We start from the raw sequence: 19,365 nt of genomic DNA on the forward strand, positions 1-19,365 counted from the left end.
CTGATTTTGGTTCTACTGTTCTTGAGAACCATAGTCAGGTTTAGCTTTAAACATTTAATGTCTAAATATCAATCCATCTTAGTAGATATTTTAAATATCACCAAATTTTTGTGTAATGAATTTATATATTTGTTGTATGTATAATCTTTTTTAAAAGTACTTCTAAAATCTTTACTTTTCTTACTATAGTCAAACTCTCCAAATTTTTCTAATAGCTTCATATTTTCTGAAAATTAAAAGAATAAAATATTTAAATGTAGTATAAAGATCAATTATTTGATAAATTTAATATAGGAGTTACATTTTATTATTGAAATGATATAAATTACTACAATCAAAGTGCTATTAAAATCTTTACTTTTCTTACTATAGTCAAACTCTCCAAATTTTTCTAAGAGCTTCATATTTTATGAAAATTAAAAGAATAAAACATTTAAATGTAGTATAAAGATCAATTATTCGATAAATTTAATATAGGAGTTACATTTTATTATTGAAATGATATAAATTACTACAATCAATTGTATGTTGTAATGACAATAGCATTTGTTACAATTTTACAAATATATCCTTACATGATTTTTTGAATTCATAATAATAAAGAAGACATTTGTGTCTTTTACAATTGGAAAACAAATGAGTGATCCACACTTTTATAGGTATATAGATATAGATTTATAGGTATATAGATGAATTGTGTATTGAAAGTTAATTTTGTCATTGCACAATTATAAAACAATGTCTTTTATCCATATTTTTATAGGTATATAGATATAGATTAAAATTTGTTGGAGAATGGTGACATTCAAGTAGGGATGACAATGGACCGGGGCGGAGGCGGGTTTGCCATCCCCATCCCCGAATTCCATCCCCACCCCCATCCCCGTTTCAAAAATATTAATATTGCAAGACGATGATGGATTCGAAGATTTTCTCAAACCAAAATTTATTATTATCTATTATTATTAGAGATAATATTAATATTAATAACAATATCAATATTAATAATAATATTATTATTAATATTTTAAAAAACAATATTATTATTATATTATTAATACTAATAATACTATTATTTTATTATTGATATTATTTTTGGGGTGGGTTCGGGGATTTCGGGGATGAGGATAATAATCTCATACCCGCCCCGAACTACATCGGGGATTTAAAAAAATCCCCGAACCCAAAACCAAAACCGAAAAAATCGGGGATCCCCATCCCCGTTTCGAGTTTTCCCCGCGGGATCCCACGGAGAAAATTGCCATCCCTACATTCAAGTGGGCATAGTCTTGGGTTTGATGTCAAAAAAGATGGAACGTAAATTTTTAAAGTCATGGGCATATTTGATTCAAAACATACTATATATCTTGTCTAAATTTTCAATTTTTTTTATATAATTAATGCACAATCATATGCTAGCTTTCTTTTACAAATGTGAATCTTAAAACTAATAAATAGTATATCATCCGTTAGACAAGCCTTGCTATTGATTTATAACCTAATTATTTTTCTAATAAAAAGGCTAATTAATTTCAAACTTTGAATGCCTCTATTTGTTGACATCCTACGACGCTTGTCTTCCAGGGCTTTGTGCAAATAGTTGTCCATAAATATACACACACTCAGTTTCTAGGGCTGAGGTCATGTACTCAAACTCATCTTCTCGTTATAGAATTCAGTAGCCTACTGCCTGTATTCATTATACACATAATTAACTCCATTGCATTGGTGCGAGTGTATGTTGCCAACTACTTTGACTCGTCATTTTTCTATTATTTATAAATAACATCGTGTGTGTATATATATATATATATATATTGCTCCAAATCACTATAGACATCTATGCAAATATTGTTGTGGTTACATTCATCTATTGTATCTTACGAATAACATTGATGAAACGAATACGTTCATGTATTGAATATGATGAAATATCTATCTGAGTATAGTTGAAATGATGTCTATTTGTTGATATACTCAATATATTTGAGCAGTAGTAAATTGATCACGACTGCATTTATTACATACCATAAATCATGTTTGAGTATATGGAACGCGATGACGTTAGAAATACATAATTTACCCATTCAGTCTATAGAAGATAGATTAACAAGAATTTTATATTCTCATATATTATTGAGCAGATGCAGAGTTTCAGGTTCCGTTGGCGCAGTTCTTTGATTAGCCCTGGAAATATAATCTGAAAGGATTACGATGATGCAATTATCATTGTTTTGTTTTTATCCTGTATAGCTGCTCGGAGTCGACATTTTGAGGCATTTCCTGTTATAAGCTTGTTCCATGTTCTCTCAAATTGAAGAAAGTGTTTCTTGTTTCGCTTCCTATCCTAAATCCATACGCCTTGAGTTTGAACTCTTCAACGATGAATAAATAATCTTAAATGCTATGCCACGTACACTGTCATGATTCAAGGTTATTTTGATTTTTTGCACTGAAACATAGCTTCTACTTAAAATACTCATGTTAAAAGCAGGATATTTCATTCCCTCGCACGTACAGAAGCAACATTAATATTACAAGCATATATAACTGTTTTTTTAATCCAATTAGAAATCAAGGGTGCCAACAGATGGTATTCCAGAACCCATATTTCTGGCTTCCTGCTGTCCAACATAACCATCGCAAGTGCCATTCTGAAGCGGCGACCTCTGAACGGGGACCAAATTCAGGAGCTCAACCCCTCGTTTTCCCATCTCCTGTACTTCTTGAGGCGACAGAATCTTGATACACCCTACGCTGTCAACAAATTCCCTGGAATATAGTGATGACAAGGAATGTGCATCAAAAGTGAACGGATATCAGTGTCCTCGTTTGCAATAGATGTATAGAAGAAAAGATAGAAAACTTACGGCCAGGGGTCATCGCCTAGGAGAAGAACATCATTCTCTCGGTCCACAAATACAAGCTGCCAGCCTGATCTCAATGGGTCCTCAAGTTGGCCTTCAAGGCCAAACATCTGTGCAAGTTCACCACGTAGCTCGTGATAGTTGCTAAATTTGCTTATGTCGAGCGACCTTCCAAACGACCCTGCCTTGTAAACCTGTTGACGAAGAAATATTAATGTTAGATACTAACATATGTCACATAGTTGCAGATATTTAGTTTGTTCTTATGCACGATGAGTTATAATCGCAACCTAACCTTAACAAAGGCTCTGTCGGGTGGGTTAGCATGAGCCACAATATCGAACGACCCTAAGAAACCCGACTCGTTGACGCATTGGCTTGAAGTCACAGTCGGGTTCAGTGAATAATCTGCACCACAGCTACTGATGTAGCTGGAAGAAGCATATGCCATTGTTGCGTTATCACCATCACTTCCAACTCCTCTATCACTTTCAACTCCTCGAAGATTTGACATCCCATTTTGAATAAGAAGGGAGGAGTCTATATTGACCCCAAACAGAAAGTGGTTTTGCGGATCAGTGCAACCTTCTTGCTCTATGAGACACTCCCTACCAGGAAATGGAGGCAAAGAAACGGGACTTTGGGATACGTTTTCGTATGATGGTCCCAAATTATCGGTTTGCTGTGAAGCACCTGGTGACACACTTCCAGAAAGAAGAGGATCAAGAGCGACCCGTTTTGTTGGCCAGCCGTTCGTAGATAATAAGTTGTTGGATCTATGCATCATATTGAGAAAGTTCGAAGCCTCACCCTGGGTGACTGAACCGAATAAATTGTGTAAAGGAGAGTTAATATCACTAGCAACTTGTTTGATATTTGGGTCAGAATAATTCTGCCGCATGGAAGACATGGATGGTAGTGTTGGAGACTGGACTTGAGGGTATGAAGACAGTTGAGATAGGATAGGTGCGACATTCATAACCTGTTGATGATCCACCATTTGCTGTGGTTGCGATAGCGGAGTCCGGTGCTGATGCTGGACATGTATATTATTGAATGAGTTCTGATGGTGCAAATGTTGCTGAAGATTAGCATGAGATTGCGGTGCTTGTGAATGGCTTCCTTGCAGACTCTGGAAAAATGGAGCCGGGGGCTGAGACTGCTGTAATATCTGAGGTTGGACCAAAGTGTCAGGCCTGTTGCTGGAAATAGCAAGGGGTTGCTGGAATTGCAAACTTGGAGATAGGATCGGCTGTCTCGAAGGATCTGCAGCCCTCATTTCTTGAAGAGCAGCAGCAGCCATAGCTTGGTAAACATCATTTTGAATACCAAGCATTGAAGTATCCAGCCTCTGTTGCATCCATGGTGAGACCCCCATTCCTTGAAAGTTGATAGGGTGCACTCCTCTGTCCCCAACTTCTCCTCGGTGCCACATAAAGTTAGAGTTTAATCCCATTTCATCAAGTTTCATTCCTATGTTGCAACAATAAATACAAGCTATGTCGTAAAATTAACAACATAATATATATTTCTGTTATTACCGCTGATGGCATGTATAGCATAATAAGTAGTAAAATGAATTCACTTAAAATAACAGACTATTTCTTTCATTCATGGAAAGTGGGTTCCTACCGCTGAAAGAGGGGAGCCCTGATGGCCATGGTCGCTTCAGTCTCAGAGAAAATGGTGATGGATACATGGGGAATGTTGTTAAAGGCTCAATTTCCCACAGAGACACTCTTAGCTGCCTCTCCCCAGAAGCAGATTCGTCCCAGCCAACCTCCATCAAACAGGTTGACATTCAATTTCACGGCAAGAATTAAATATAAATAAATTATGTTAGGTATCATTGGATCAGACCAACCAAGAGAAACTAAAGAACACAACAATTTTGTAATATATGAGATCGATGGGCAGGAACATTGTATGAGTCATATACCTTAACTGAACGCCAGTGTGAATTTGGCCACCTGGCGAGATCTAAATCACCTATCCCGGTTATTGTGCCCATGTAACTGAAACAAGAAAAGGTCGGAAATCTCACATAATTATGCAACTTGAACGCCTATCAACACCACAGGGAACTCACTATACACAAAAAAAGGATGATGAACAGAAAATAGAATGAGAATAATAAAACATACCGTCGAACACTAGATTCTTCGGTTTCAAACAGCATCCGAAAACGCATACCCACAGACACTCGAGTGTGATAAACTGCTTTTACATATTTTGCCAGAGGTATGACGAATTCGGATGGACTAGCTCTGAAATTTTTTAAGTTAGTATATAATCATAAGAAATTGCATACTATCACTCTTAAGTTGGTAGAATCATGCCATATCTTGGTGGTGTTGGAAAGTACCAAGTTACCTGGGATTATAAAATATGGTGAAACGGCTATTGGTTGCAGCTGCATGAGCAGCAGCAGCAAGAATGCCGAGATGCATACTATCACTCGATAAAACGGATGAAGGCATCACAGTTTGTGGTCGATTAGCACGCCTTATACCAAGAAGCAGTTGATTCTTCTCATTCCTGATAAATGCCCAAAAAGCCAGTATCGCATGGTTCAATACTGATCAGACATAGGACTTGAGGAAAAAAACTCAGCACTTTTTTCAATGCCTGACAAGGCCTAATAGATGAAATTTTTAAGGGGACATGTGATGATATCCCAGTTAAATTAAATGCCTACCATATAAAAAGAACCGAATCACCAGCAATCAGTCTTTTTGCGCTCACAAAAACACTCCATCCTGTTGTGAGAAGATGCCTCTTTGGCTGTCCTGAGATAAGAACCAGGTAAATCATATTAAGAATCTGTAGTAGTAGTTGTTGCAACTTGATTCCTTAAGTTAATGCATGTTAAAAATACACCTCGAAAAATATGTCTGAACTTCCACTCATTATTATGCAGATCCCTTGCGATCAATTCCTGAGCTGGAGGTTGCAGGGAAAAGTCCTGTAAAATTGGGTTGTACCAACCAAGCTGCATTAGAGGCATACAAACTAAAAAACAGACATTATTTTTAATGGAAGCTCCCGAAATGATGTTTACCAGTGGCGGAAATACTTTTTCTGCCGCACGGCGAGGAACTGAAAATCCACCATGAGTACTGGTGTCACTGGCAGTCAAATTTTTGCAAAAGTAATTTGTTGGCTGTTTACTGGGGGTTCCCAAATCCGCCGGAAGAAATGAAATCTCCTTCTGTTCTTGCTGCAAATACGGTAACAAAGAAACAAAATTACCCAGACAAAAATTGAGAAACAGGAAGAAAAAGTTGATGAGGATTCAGTGACATACTGTGCTCAGGGGTTGCAAGGTCATTTGGGCGTAAACCTCGTCTGTCTCTAAATCAGCCTACTTGAACAAAATACTAAGATTCTACAAGAGATATCCAATAACGGCAATTAAAACACAACAAAACTTGGAAAAACACATACATGCATCGTCACGTTATGAAGCTGGCAAATGAGTTGCGGAGGCAAGCTTGGGTAATTAGGTATCTGTGCATCAACTTCCTTGTTGGTAGACACAGCAACCTGCGCAGTATGTATCAAGAAACAATGACATTCAACAGAACTTTCGCATGTAGGATATTGATCTCCTCAATACTAAACCAGAGTAATCGAAGTGAATGGTAGAATTCGAATCTCATACAAAATACAGGGGATTTGACGGTTGAAGAACATGAAAAGAGAAATTAAACGCTCTCAAAAATGGATGTGGTGAGATAAGTTGTTTCTTCTTTGTAGATTTCATAAGAATTATATACCTTCAATTTCATTGTCAAGAAATACGAAAATGAAAAAAAGAGTGTTATTTACAAAAACTACAATTGAGATACACAAGCAAGAATCAAACCTGTTCACTGTAGAGTGTTATTTACAAAAACTACAATTGAAATACACAAGCAAGAATCAAACCTGTTCACTGTGACCTTGAGGAAAATACACAACATGGCTTCCTATAGCAGCTAAAGAAACAAGAGGACCCGCACAGGCATGCCAAAGTTCAGAATTTAAGCAGTTCTTGTCTCCTGCTAATCAAATTCAAACAAAACTATTCACTTCCTGTTAAAACAGTACTAAAGACGTGAGAATTAACCTTAATTCCAGTTTCTCAATTGCCAGACTGAGGTCTATAAACTTTTCCAAATCACGAGGAGTATAGCCAAGTCAAGAATGGCAATATAACATACCCTTTCAAGAAAATGACTTGCTGACACTCACAAATGGTTAATATTCAACTTATACAACCAATATGAAAAAAAAGCCTCATACAACCCAAAAACATATTTAAGTTCTAGAAAAGGAACAAAGTTTGTTTACCGTCAGGAGATTGCTGGTTTAGACCAACGGCGGAGAGTTTCATTTTGCAGATTCGATAAGAAACAAGTTGGAGCAGAATAATTACAGCCAACAACTACACATTTTCATCGCAAAATCCCAACCTATGATTCCCAAAAGCAAAGCTGCTCAATTTGCCTCATTTCTACCCCAAAATAGCACAATATCTACGTTTTGTACTCTGAGTAACCTACTAAAATCAAAAGCATGAACTGGATTTTCCGTGCTATCCACATCCCTTTATCAATTCACCAACTACGGGGTAAGAAACTCGGAGAAGTAATAAAAATTGAAGTTTTCATATGAAGATACGACTGCTAAAGGACCCAAAGCTACGCTCCAAAATGTTCGACGTTAACCTACTCCACTACAAAACACAAAAAATTTCAGCTTCATCAGAACTCTCTCTTCTTGACCCAAATATCCAGGACCATATACTAACAAACAACAAATTTAAACGTCAGCCTTTCACCAAAAGAACACGGCATTCAGCTCCAGACGGCAGAAGAATAACACACACCCGATCTTTAGTAAAAGAGAATCCCCGAAGAACGAACCTCCAAACTTTCTTCTGATCTCAGCTTCACTCGAAATTCGAAAAAATAAGCAAAACTGCAGTAAAGATGCAATCTTGAGCTTCTAGAACCAAGATTTACCACTTAACAGAAATCCCCACAACCAAAAACCCAATTCCGCCTGACAAGTCGCAGAATTTCAGCCCGAGGATTGAGCACAAACTAAGCCTAAATATTTCCTCGATCAGTACAAATGGCATTCCATTCCACTATCAAATTCAAAGCACAAAAACATCATAACTTCATGCGTGGATGTTTACCACTAATCATACGTAAAGAAGTTAGTATTAAAATCAAGAGGTGAGCTAGTAATAATAAAAATGGTGGAACTGAGATACAGGTTAGTGTTTGCTTTCTCTCATCATTACTGCAAAATTTTTTATCACACAACCTCATCTCTCTCTTCTCCCAATAAATAAGTGCGGCAGTAATGCAGAATCCTTTATTCAGGTCCTTAAAGTGTATGTATTATTATCTTTCCCTCCCCTCAAACCAGATTACCCATTTCTTTTTCTTTTTATTTTTTATTATATCACACGCCATTTAATATACGCCAGGATCAGCGAGCGAGTGTGTGTCTCTGTCAGATATTTTTCAAATCCCAAATCTTGACTGAAACTTGGTGCTGCCACTCGGTGAAATGAATTTGGAGCGGTCATTATTTTATTTATATATAAATACATTGTACATCTGCTGTATCAATAAATTAAACATTTATTTATTGAATGTGTTGAAATGAACCTCAATGATTTTCCATTTTTGTATTTTTTAAATTTATTATCATTTTCATTTTTTTGATAGATCTATTATTTGGTGAAATATGTCAAGTTAATATTTTAATAAAAATTAATCTCTTAGCTTTTTTTATTTTTTAAGATAAATTTTGATATTTATATTTTTTTGTGGGTGTTGTAGTGGAAGAGATGGCAGTGGGCCCATGCAATGCAATCCAATAATCAAACATTTTAATAGGATATAAAACGACACTTGTTATGCCCTTGAAAGTTTTTTATATTAGACTGAGAACTATATATAATATGGGGAAGATTGGCATTCGATTCTTGTTCATAAACGGAAGAATGAATTATATAAATCTAAACCACTCAATTATTTATTGGGAATTCGATTCGGTGCGGGGGCTCGTCTCCATTATTAATCACACATGCACTGTTGGGGCAATTTTTTTCAACTGTCCCACTCGTTATTTATTGTGACTAACCCTAGCTAGAAGTTGATCGGTCCACGAAAATCATGATCCCAATACACACACACATACATACATACATACATTCTGATTTCAATTAAAGTTCAATCGGCTAAGGATGATGTGTGTGTGTGTATATATATATATATATATATCTCACATTTTCTTAACATAAAACAAAAGCCAAGCCAAATTTAAACAAGGGAATAAACATTTGAATGATGTGCAATACTTAATTCTAGTATTAATCGATTCATTTTACTGCCTTATAATATCTCATCTTATTTTATATCTAAAAAGGAGATGAATAATTTTAGTTTGATGGGAAATTGGTGGGGGGTCAGTGGGGATGCATCCAGGAAAACAACAGCTCATGGATTACATACATCTTTGGGACCCAACCCCCAATTCTCCATATCCCCGACTATTTTTTTAGATCTCAAATTAAATTTATTGGGTTCCCCTCAATTTCATTTATTCATTCATTTATGATGAGACACGTAAATTCAATTTCTTTATTATCATTATAAGTGAGTGGGTGACATATTATAGCTAGGTTGATTCTTATTTTGATTCTATATAAAATTAAGAAATGCAACCTATCAAAGCTGATCGGTACCTAAATATGTCACTAGTACATATTATAATTAAGAATATAAATTTTAAGATTCTATATATTTGAGCATGCATGGTGGGGCTGTAGCCTTTAGTACTTGTTGGATATGCTTAGAAATTCTTTCCCAAAAAACGTTTTTTTAAAAATAATAAAAATATAATCCCTACCAGAAGACGACTCCACTTGCGACACGTTATATTTTCTCTTATTAATCTATATATAAATAAAAAATTACTTATTAAAAAAGCACGCCACCCAAATGCTAAAATGAGATGAAAATTCTCCATAAACCTCATGGATGGATGCCGACAATTAATTAATTAGCAGCGAGGTTTTATATATTAATCCATCTTAAAATACATGCATAAGCATCTTTATGATAAGTTATAATTAGCATGCACCGAATTAATAGTAATCTTAATTAGGTAAGCCACGTCGATTTGTAAAATCATTTGGCAAACTTAAAACAATGTATTATTGACTTTTGGGGTGCACTAATGATCATTAAATCTTGCCTAAAAAGATTTTGATTAGTGGAGCCCAAGGGTTAATGATGTTCGTGTGAGGCAAGAAACTGATAATCTTTTTGACCAAGATGGGATTTATTGATTTTTAGGGAATATAACGATTGTGATTAGTGTCTCTCTTAAAGTTTATTAATTAATTAAGGGTTGACCGAATGTTTTTGTTCTTGATTCTAAGACCTATAACATGATTGATAAATATATTATATTGTTATAAGGAAAAGGGAGGCAGAGAAACAAATCATTTGTTGCTTCTTTTTTAATTATGTTTTTGGCGACATACATACAGGTTCCAGCACTATTTAATGGAAAAAATTAAAAATAAATAAATGAAAACCATGAACCAATTGTTATTCGAATACCCGACCTACTACATCATCTCCCCGCGATATAAGGAACAACGGGGTCCTTAATTTTTCATTACTCTAAAGTATCTGTTTTTCTTCATAAAAAGGGGACAATGATTTCATGTTTTCACAGGAAATGGTGCTTAGAAAATTACTCGGACAACCTAATAATTTTGATTAGGGACGAATGAATAAAAAACCTACTTTCTTTGAAAAAGATTTTGTCAGAGCACAACATAGATTTCAAATAATGCGGAGTATGGATTTTTCAAACGATGGGACCATTTATATATATATATATATATATATATATATATATATATATATATATATATATTATCAAAATTATATATATCAAACCCTATCATGTGCATTCACACACACACATATATATATATATATATATATGTGTGTGTGTGTGTGTATGGCTTGACATGCAATAAATGACATTAATTCTGATATAGTACAATTTATAATAAAATAATATAATTCAAAAGAGTCGAAAGGAAAGTAAAGATATAGAAGAAAATAACCTGTGAAGCACTTTTCAAGATTGTAAGGAATCAAGTAGATAGTGTAGGACCTCGGTAACAGTGTTAAGATAACGTATACACGTTGGTTTAATAAAGAGTAAGAGCAATCAACGTCTTAAACTTAAAGATTGAGTCTCATGTGACACCGTCTCACGGATCATTATCTGTGAGACAGGTCAACCATATCCATATTCACAATAAAAAGTAATACTCTTAGCATAAAAAGTAATACTTTTTCATGGATGACCCAAATAAGAGATTCGTCTCACAAATACGACCCGTGAGACCGTCTCACACAAGTTTTTGTCAAACTTAAATTATGAATAATTTATTACACAGAAATTATTTTATTTTTATGGATCAATTCACCGCAAACACATCAATATAAATGCTTCTTCATCCTACTATATTTAAGCATGTTTTGCAGATGATGAATACAGTTAATAATATTCAAGTCTCAAGAATTTAAGTATCCATAATAATATACGACACACAGAGATATTAGTATAATAGAAGATGACACATCTTCTCCCATATAACTAATTACAAACAATTCTTAATTGCATCTCACCATTCATGTCCTTTTATGCGTGACGACGTCAAATAATCATCTAAAAAATGCCCCGAGAGACCTAAAGAATTAGCATCATCAGTAATTATAACGAGCCCAATCACCCATTGACAGATATATGCAAACATGATCTTACGACAATTTGATGACCCACACATATATTAGTTAAATAATTAACATACCAGTCACTCGAATGGTCCGGTCAGTATATTTGGAAAAAAAAAAAAAGAAATATAAACTACTAGGTTGCGCGCAACGTAGGCCTGGTTTTACATGAGGTACTATCGGGCTAATCCCATCTGTAAGTGGGCTAGAAAATGTGCAGCGCGAAGAACAAGCGAAATAATATGCTTTCCAAATTCCAAGTTAAAAACTTGTATTCGTAAGTGCCACAGCCACTTCGGGGATGATGCCTAGACTAGAACCATTGTAATACGAGCACCACTTTTCTTTCCTTCAATTTTTTTTTTTCATGATTTGGGCCGGAACTAGTTTAGATATTCTATTGCTGATATGGTAAATCATGATATCATTTTACTAACACCAGATTAGTATTGTTATGATCCATGTTAATCTATAACTTTTGATGTAGTAAAAGATCTGGCCAATATCAATTAATATTATTATTATTGAGTGAGTCTCATGAGACCGTCTCACGGATCATAATCTGTTAGACGGATTAACCCTATCCATATTCACCATAAAAAGTAATACTTTTAGCATAAAAAATAATACTTTTGCATGGGTGACCCAAAAAAAAATCCGTCTCACAAATACGACTCGTGAAACCGTCTCACACAAGTTTTTGTATTTATTATTTTTTGCTTAGGATGTACAGATATGGTAAGTTAAGGTATTCTTCAACCTAGATTTGTGCTTGAGCTTTCGCTCACAGAAATAACATATATAGAAGCAACTGAATACGCAAAGCATGCTCAGCAGGAACAAAGAAAATCTTACCAGATACAGGCACTCCCCTGCTTGTGTATTTTTTACCCAGAAAAAAAAAAAGAAAAAAAACGCAGGTTCAATCATGTATGGCCGATATGAAACTAATAGCAGCTAACTCCTAACTAAGCCTCAAATCAAGACCGTTATAACTAAGAAGAAGAGTGTTCTCACTTTTCACTTCGATGTCTGCATATTCGATCCAGTATAAGAACAAACATCCTACCTATAGTATAACTATCATCAGAGTTATCAAAAAACCAGTTAAAACACTAGAATTTGACATTACTCTGTCATAACACAGAGCAGGACCAATCTTAAGCAAAAACAAAAGAGAAAGGACATCTCAAGCGGGGATCAGCTACGCACATATCCAAATAAGGAAACTGCAATCATGACCGATGCTAAGATGTGAAACACAGATCGATAAGTTTTCATCACTATTTAACTAAGCAAGAAACTGCAACTACATTTCAATATTAAACAAGCAGATTGATGTCGTCAATTTTGGTCCAAATATATCAACTGCCAAGTAGTAGATGTACAGCAAAGTGCCATTGAATTCAGAAAGAGCACTATCCACTCACACCCTCAGAATTTGAAGCTTGTTAGAAAATGCAATAGCGACCCAATCAGGCTGCGAAGAAGACCACTGCAGCTGCTCAATCTCGGCCCCAGCTGTGTATGCTAAAATAGGGTCCAAACCCCCCTCTACCGGCTGGCCCATTGAGGAAAGATCCCAAATCAAAGCTTGTGAATCGTCCCCGGCAGTGCACATATGGCAGGAACTATGAGGAGCCCACGCAATAGCATTCACACTCGCCTGATGCCGCTGTAACTCTACAACCGGTAACGTCGGAAATCGGATGTCCAACACTACCACCTTGCTGCTGTCCATTATGATTGTAGCCATGTACCGCGGATCCTGCTTGTTCCACCCAAGCCTTACTAATGGAGTGTCCGGCTCTGAACTTTCGTATATAATCGTAGAGTGCTCCTTATCACGAAGGTCAAACACCCTAACCGATCCATCGGCCGAAACGGAGGCGAAAACCCCAACTCCGCCCCACGCGATATCGTAAACCTCCTTATCGTGCGCAATTAACTGTGTATCGACTACTTCCTTCTCAATATCCCAGATGGTGCAAGTCATATCGATACTCGAAGTCCCGATCCTCCTGGGCTCGGCTTCGTTCCAGTCAAACGAGGTCAAAGGCCCGGAGTATTCGCTGTTCCGGTTGTTGTTCAACAAGCTCTTGAGCTCCACGCGCCGCCCATTGTCGGTATCGGAGATTTGCCATATGCGGAGGAAATCGGAAGATGAGGCCAGTAAATCGGGGCGCTGGCACTCTTTATCGGGTATGAAGATGAGTTTGGTGGGAGGATAGGGGTGGTCGAAGGAGAGGGTCGGGTCGGGTCGGATCTCGCCGGTGGAGTCGTCGAGCTGAACGATTTCGACACGGTTGGGATAGTGTTCGAGGAGGCTAGCGATGGCGAGTCGGTACTTTTTGTCCTTGCGTACGCTCCAGTTCATGGCGTAGATGTGCCATGGCGCTTCGTAGGTGTAGATCTCGGACCGCCGCTGTTGCTCGTCCGACCCGTCTTGATTCGGATCACAGCTCACACCCATTTCCCTATCTACCTGCCTGCCAAAGTGGGGGGGAGGAGGGAAACGGTGAGGATAGGATTAAATTAAATATACACCATCATGTAAGATTAAATAAAAAAAAAATTAAAGGACCCAGTTGAGAGAACGGTCATACTCCGACCCGAACCCGATCGGATAGGATTAGTTGGGCGATTAAACGGGTTCGGGGTTACTATGCAGCTTGGTTTATGTAGAAATTGATTTTATTTTGTCATTTTCTTCCAAAAAACAATGGAAAACCAAACTTAACCGGTCGAGATATTGGAGGATCGGGGTCTGGTTTACCGTATTACTAAAAATCTTTTTTTGACGTAATTTTTTTTATATTTCGTAATTTTTTGATTTGTTAGTTGTCGTAGTGTGTTTATTGTTTCGTAATTTTTGTTGTTTTTTGTTCGTAATTTGTACCATTTTTACACATTATTAATTTAATATGTGTTTTTTTTATTTTTTATTTTTACACTTAATTAATTTCTAATCAGAATATTAAAAATTTTATAATTAAAATTTCAAAAAAACATTAATTAATTAAATATTAAACACTTATATTAAATTAATCAAATTAAAAACTAAAAAAAATTAAAAAAAATTGTGGCGCAGCAATTTGTGGAGCAGCTTGTAGAGCTGCTCATCAGCCAGTTTTGGTGCTGGATTGGAGTGAAAAATCATGGCACCACAATGGTGTGGCACCAATGTGGTGCCATGATTGGAGGTGGTCTGACTGCCTGAAACTACACGACCCATGCCCACCGCCAGACAAAAGTATCAAATAAATTAACAACAATAATACAAACAATAAAATTGGTAATTTGTTGTTCTCCCTAAAATATATTATTTATTGTAACCCAACTAGCGAACGATGGAACATGGTTTAATTTTTAAAAATAAAAGTATTGCAGCGCTTAGGGGCAATGACATACATTTTACTTCATATTGTTAGATCGGACGATCATTAAAAATGAAATTAATGAATTTATCATTTATTTTACGTTTTCTTTTAAAACAAAATTAGCCGATAAATAGGCTTTGGATTTGTGAAACTTTCAATCCAATTACAGATTCATGCTACACGCACTCAAGAAACAACACTTACAATAGTCAGAATGTTATACACCATGATCATCATAAGTTGGAACTGTCGGGGGATGGGCCATACTCAGACATACAATAATCATCTATACAACTTCTTTCTGTTCTTGAGATTTTATTCGATTTACTCTCAAATTTTATACAAAATATTTCATAAAAAAATGGCCTCAAAAAATGCAATTCATCCCCACTTCAACCTCTCAGCCACTGACAAAAACCACCTTCCAATCAAGATTCTTTCCTACCAAGATTTCAAAACCGCCAAAACCCACATAAAAAACATCAAACAAGGCTACAAAGCTGGTTGAATCCTTGTCAAGCATGTTGCATCTTCACATTGAAACCCAAACTCATAAGAGCGTCCAAAATTGAACGCTTTAAACATTGAAGAGAAGCACAACATCCCTGCAATATCCCCAAGAGAAGACATATCACAAAAAATGGCGTGAAATCCAAGATTCACGTGATTGGGATGATCTTCTTGATCCACTTCATCCTTGGCTTCGAAGGGAGATCATCAAACTTGGAGAATTCACACAAGCAACATACGACGCACTTGACTTTGATTCATTCTTAGAGTATTGCAGCAGCTGCATGTACAACCGGCACTAGCTTTTTGAGAAGTTGGGACTTGGCAAAAGTGGTTACAATGTCACTAGATACACATATGCAATGTCACATATAGACTTGCCTCAGTGGCTAGAGAAGTCACGCTTTGTTGACACTTGGAGTAAAGATTCAAACTAGATGGGGTGGTTTGTTGCCATCAGTGATGATCAAGATTCCTAACGAATTGGGAGACGTGATGTGGTGGTGGTTGTCGTGCCATCCGAATGGCACCATTTTATGCAGCGGAAACTAGAGCCCATTGGGCACGGTCAAGCAAAAGTTGAACATGGTTTTCTTAGCATTTATTCCTCCAAATGCATAGTGCCTTGGAACAAGTGATGAAAGAAATAGAATGATTAGTAGATTGCTACCAAAAAGAGGTGAACAAGTTAGCCAAACTATCACAGGGCGCAGTCTAGGTGGTGCATTGGTTGGATTGCTAACTTCTCCAGCCTCTCTATAAGTGCTGTGTCATTTGCCTCACCACGTGTTGGCAACATCGCTTTTCGAGATGAACTGTATCGGATGGGGTAAAAACTTTACACCTGACAATGAAACAAGATATCATGCCCAAAATGCCTGGGATTGTATTAAACGAAAGTTTACAGAGGTTCGATGATATAACATGTACATTAGAGTGGGTGTACAAGCATGTTGGAGTTGAGTTAAATCTTGATGTTAGGTCATCTCCATATCTGAAGAAAGGGTTGAACTTGGTGGAATTTCACATGTAACATGTTGGAGACATATCTGCATTTGGTAGATGGGTTTCACGGTACTGGTTTGGACTTTCGGGTGAATTCAAAAAGGGTTTGGCATTGGTGAACAAGTATTGTGACATGCTGGTTGACGAGTTGAGAATCCCCCCTAACTTGTATCAGTTGGCTGATAAAGGGCTAGCACAAAATCATCATGGTAGATAGGTTAAACCCACAAGAGATCAGGAAAATGTACTCTCACCTTCTGTGGAATCATTACAAAATAGTGCACTCGAGAAAGTTACAAGCTTGGATCCTTGTTTGGTTTCTGAACTTAATTTTAGAATCATAAAATTGGTTTAGTGTATGGAAATCGTACTCAATATTCAAGAATGGTGTACTTCTGGAAGTATGTTTAGGGGAACAATAGCATCTTAAATGGAAACATTTTTCAAAAGTTTATTACATTTTAAAAATCTATATAGCAAGTTAATCAATACAAAAGTACATGGTTATGTCAATCAACTTCACAACAGGACTATTAAATAGTTAAAAGGCAGAATCTGCATTACAAAAGGCATATAAACATTACCTGAATGGTAGCTCCAAGTCTAGTGGTTAGGTTGGGCATGTGCATGTGTCTTTATCCAATGCAGCTCCACACGAAACTTTGGATCAATTAATTTCATGCTATGAAACTTTGTCGAGAACAAATTGAACAACCAAACAGAAATAGAATCAGCCACCTTTAAATAAGTGAGATGATCTATAATAATTAAGAAGGAGTTAACAGACCTAGTGCAATCCAATTTTTTTTCCAAAGTGGATAGTAAATTTCTATCATATTTTTAGGTTAGAAATATGATGTCAGTTGCATTTGGCAAATTGCGGCATTTGTGGATGGAAATTTCAATATTTCTTTGAAGAAGTTCCTCAATCAGATATTCGTTCTCTTTTAAAACTAAGCCTAGATATAATTGGTTTTTCCTTTGTTAGGAAGCACTAATTCTTGTTGTTCTGTCTTCTCTTATGAGAGATTTTAGCATAATCCCTCTATCATATTCTTTTTGCTTTTTATATTGTAGTAGGGGTCAATTTCAATCCCAGTCTAGCCACATGTTTCTTTGAAAAAAAATCTTTAGCTCAATATTCAGGTTATCGTTAGCTCATCCTGTCTCACCTCATGCTGCACAAACATATCATCTACCCAAAGCAAAGAACTTAAGCTTCGACTAAACTAAAGGGCTCAAGGCTTGCCATTTGATGATTGTTTGTTCACATGGAAAAATAGGCGAGTCAATATGTGGTTCATATTACATCTTCTCGTGGTTCATATTACATCTTCTTGACAAATGTAACACATTAATATCATCAGTACCAAGATGTAGCTTAAGAACTTTAACGGTACTGCAATGAGATCCGGTTTCCACTATCCTCTTAAATGTAATCCATGAAATAAAGAGCATCTCTTTTAAAGCAGTCACCAAGAAGTTATTCAATAAACAACAGTTCAAAGTGATTTAAAATGAACACTTGCAACCGAATGATTAAAGCAAGTGGAAGAAGAGTGTATGTATGGAATTTTGTATAAAACAATTTACAATAAAATTCTATGAAAATGTGAACATTCAAATTTCGAACATATTTGAGTTGATTTAGACATTCATCAACTGATCATTTCAAGATCAGAAGCTCTTTGCACGACTCTAGTACTTCTTTATCACTGGTTTAAACCTCACGAAAAAACCTTATCTACGTGGGCTACAATACAATGACTGAAACCAAATCATAAACAGAAAAAGAAATATAAGGATTTAAAATAAAAACACAAAGGAATCCAAACGTTGAGAGAAGAAATACTTGCAAGCAAAAAATGGAGACTCAGCTTCAAGTGGTCGACCATATTTGTGGAATCCCATCTCCTTAAAGAAGCGATCTGTCGCTCAAAGTAGAACGAACATAATAGAAAACAGATCGCAGCTCATTCTAAGTAGTTGATCTCTCGTGCTATGCTCAAGCCTACTCAGTTTTTGTCTGCTCCTAATTAAACAGAAATTGAAAACGACAAAGCTTTTTTTTTTTTTTTTTTGCTTTGACATTGGCACTAGTCTTAGTGGCGACATGTTTTCTTTCCTTGGCTTGGTGGGAACTGGGAAGAAGCCCCAAAAATTGAAAAGAAATTCAAAAGGGATTGGCAACTTCACACAGAAACAAGAAAGTTTCAACCAAAGAATTCGAGAAATCAATGAACAGATGGTGGGAAATGAATTACTGATGCTCGGGGCACTCCTGAATCTTGTTGTTTAGAATTTTGAAAGTTGGAACTTGGAACCATGCGAGCGGATACGGGAAATGGAAGACGAGAGAGAGGCTTGACACAGTCTAACCCAACCTGGGATGTAAATGATACTGTATCAGGTTTGAGCTTGGCTCGTTTAAGATTAATTCAAGCTCCAGCTTGAGCTCGAGCTTGATTCGAGCTTTTATCATCTGGCTTTAGTTTGGCTCGTTTAAGATTGAGCTCGAGCTTTATTCGAGCTTTTATCATCAGGCTAGAATTCGACTTGTCTTGAAATTACTAAGCTTGTGAAAAGTTCGAGTTCGACTCGTTAAAAATTCGTTTATCATGTTAATCAAGTCGGGCTCGAGCTTGGTTTATTAATAGCTCGTTTATCATATTTAACAAGCCTGACTTGAGTTCGGCTCGTTTTCGAGCTCGTAAAACATACAATGAAGCTCGAATTCGAGCTTGATTCGAGCTTGTTAAAATTAAATATATCTAT

The 19,365-nt window shown here is 36.3% G+C and overlaps 2 protein-coding genes and 1 pseudogene across 4 annotated transcripts; 1 reads left to right on the top strand and 2 right to left on the bottom strand.

Moving 5' to 3' along the window:
* Positions 1 to 2,551: 2,551 nt before the first annotated feature.
* Positions 2,552 to 8,283, bottom strand: LOC140814445 (auxin response factor 6-like). 3 transcript variants are annotated; one of them, XM_073173436.1, is made up of 14 exons: positions 7,203 to 8,283; positions 6,798 to 6,910; positions 6,315 to 6,413; positions 6,175 to 6,231; positions 5,929 to 6,087; positions 5,748 to 5,832; positions 5,566 to 5,656; positions 5,241 to 5,405; positions 5,012 to 5,134; positions 4,807 to 4,882; positions 4,500 to 4,647; positions 3,163 to 4,340; positions 2,871 to 3,061; positions 2,552 to 2,772 (listed from the first exon to the last, which is right to left on the bottom strand). In XM_073173436.1, exons 1-14 carry the CDS (start codon positions 7,243 to 7,245, stop codon positions 2,568 to 2,570), a joined length of 2,733 nt encoding a protein of 910 aa, XP_073029537.1. In that variant the 5' UTR covers positions 7,246 to 8,283; the 3' UTR covers positions 2,552 to 2,567. The 3 variants fall into 3 exon arrangements, with proteins under 3 accessions (XP_073029537.1, XP_073029536.1, XP_073029538.1); XM_073173435.1 differs by having other exon boundaries at positions 6,798 to 6,913; XM_073173437.1 differs by lacking the exons at positions 6,315 to 6,413; positions 6,798 to 6,910; positions 7,203 to 8,283 and having other exon boundaries at positions 5,566 to 5,651.
* Positions 8,284 to 12,778: 4,495 nt separating this feature from the next.
* LOC140814533 (WD repeat-containing protein LWD1) lies at positions 12,779 to 14,227 on the bottom strand. Its single transcript, XM_073173553.1, has one exon. The coding sequence runs from the start codon at positions 14,166 to 14,168 to the stop codon at positions 13,122 to 13,124; it is 1,047 nt and encodes a 348-aa protein (XP_073029654.1). The 5' UTR covers positions 14,169 to 14,227; the 3' UTR covers positions 12,779 to 13,121.
* A 1,327-nt stretch (positions 14,228 to 15,554) lies between these two features.
* LOC140814584 (phospholipase A1-Igamma1, chloroplastic-like) lies at positions 15,555 to 18,967 on the top strand (annotated as a pseudogene).
* Positions 18,968 to 19,365: the final 398 nt, after the last annotated feature.

The sequence above is a fragment of the Primulina eburnea genome, chromosome 15, assembly GCF_022965805.1.
Source record: "Primulina eburnea isolate SZY01 chromosome 15, ASM2296580v1, whole genome shotgun sequence".
NCBI lineage: Eukaryota > Viridiplantae > Streptophyta > Magnoliopsida > Lamiales > Gesneriaceae > Primulina > Primulina eburnea.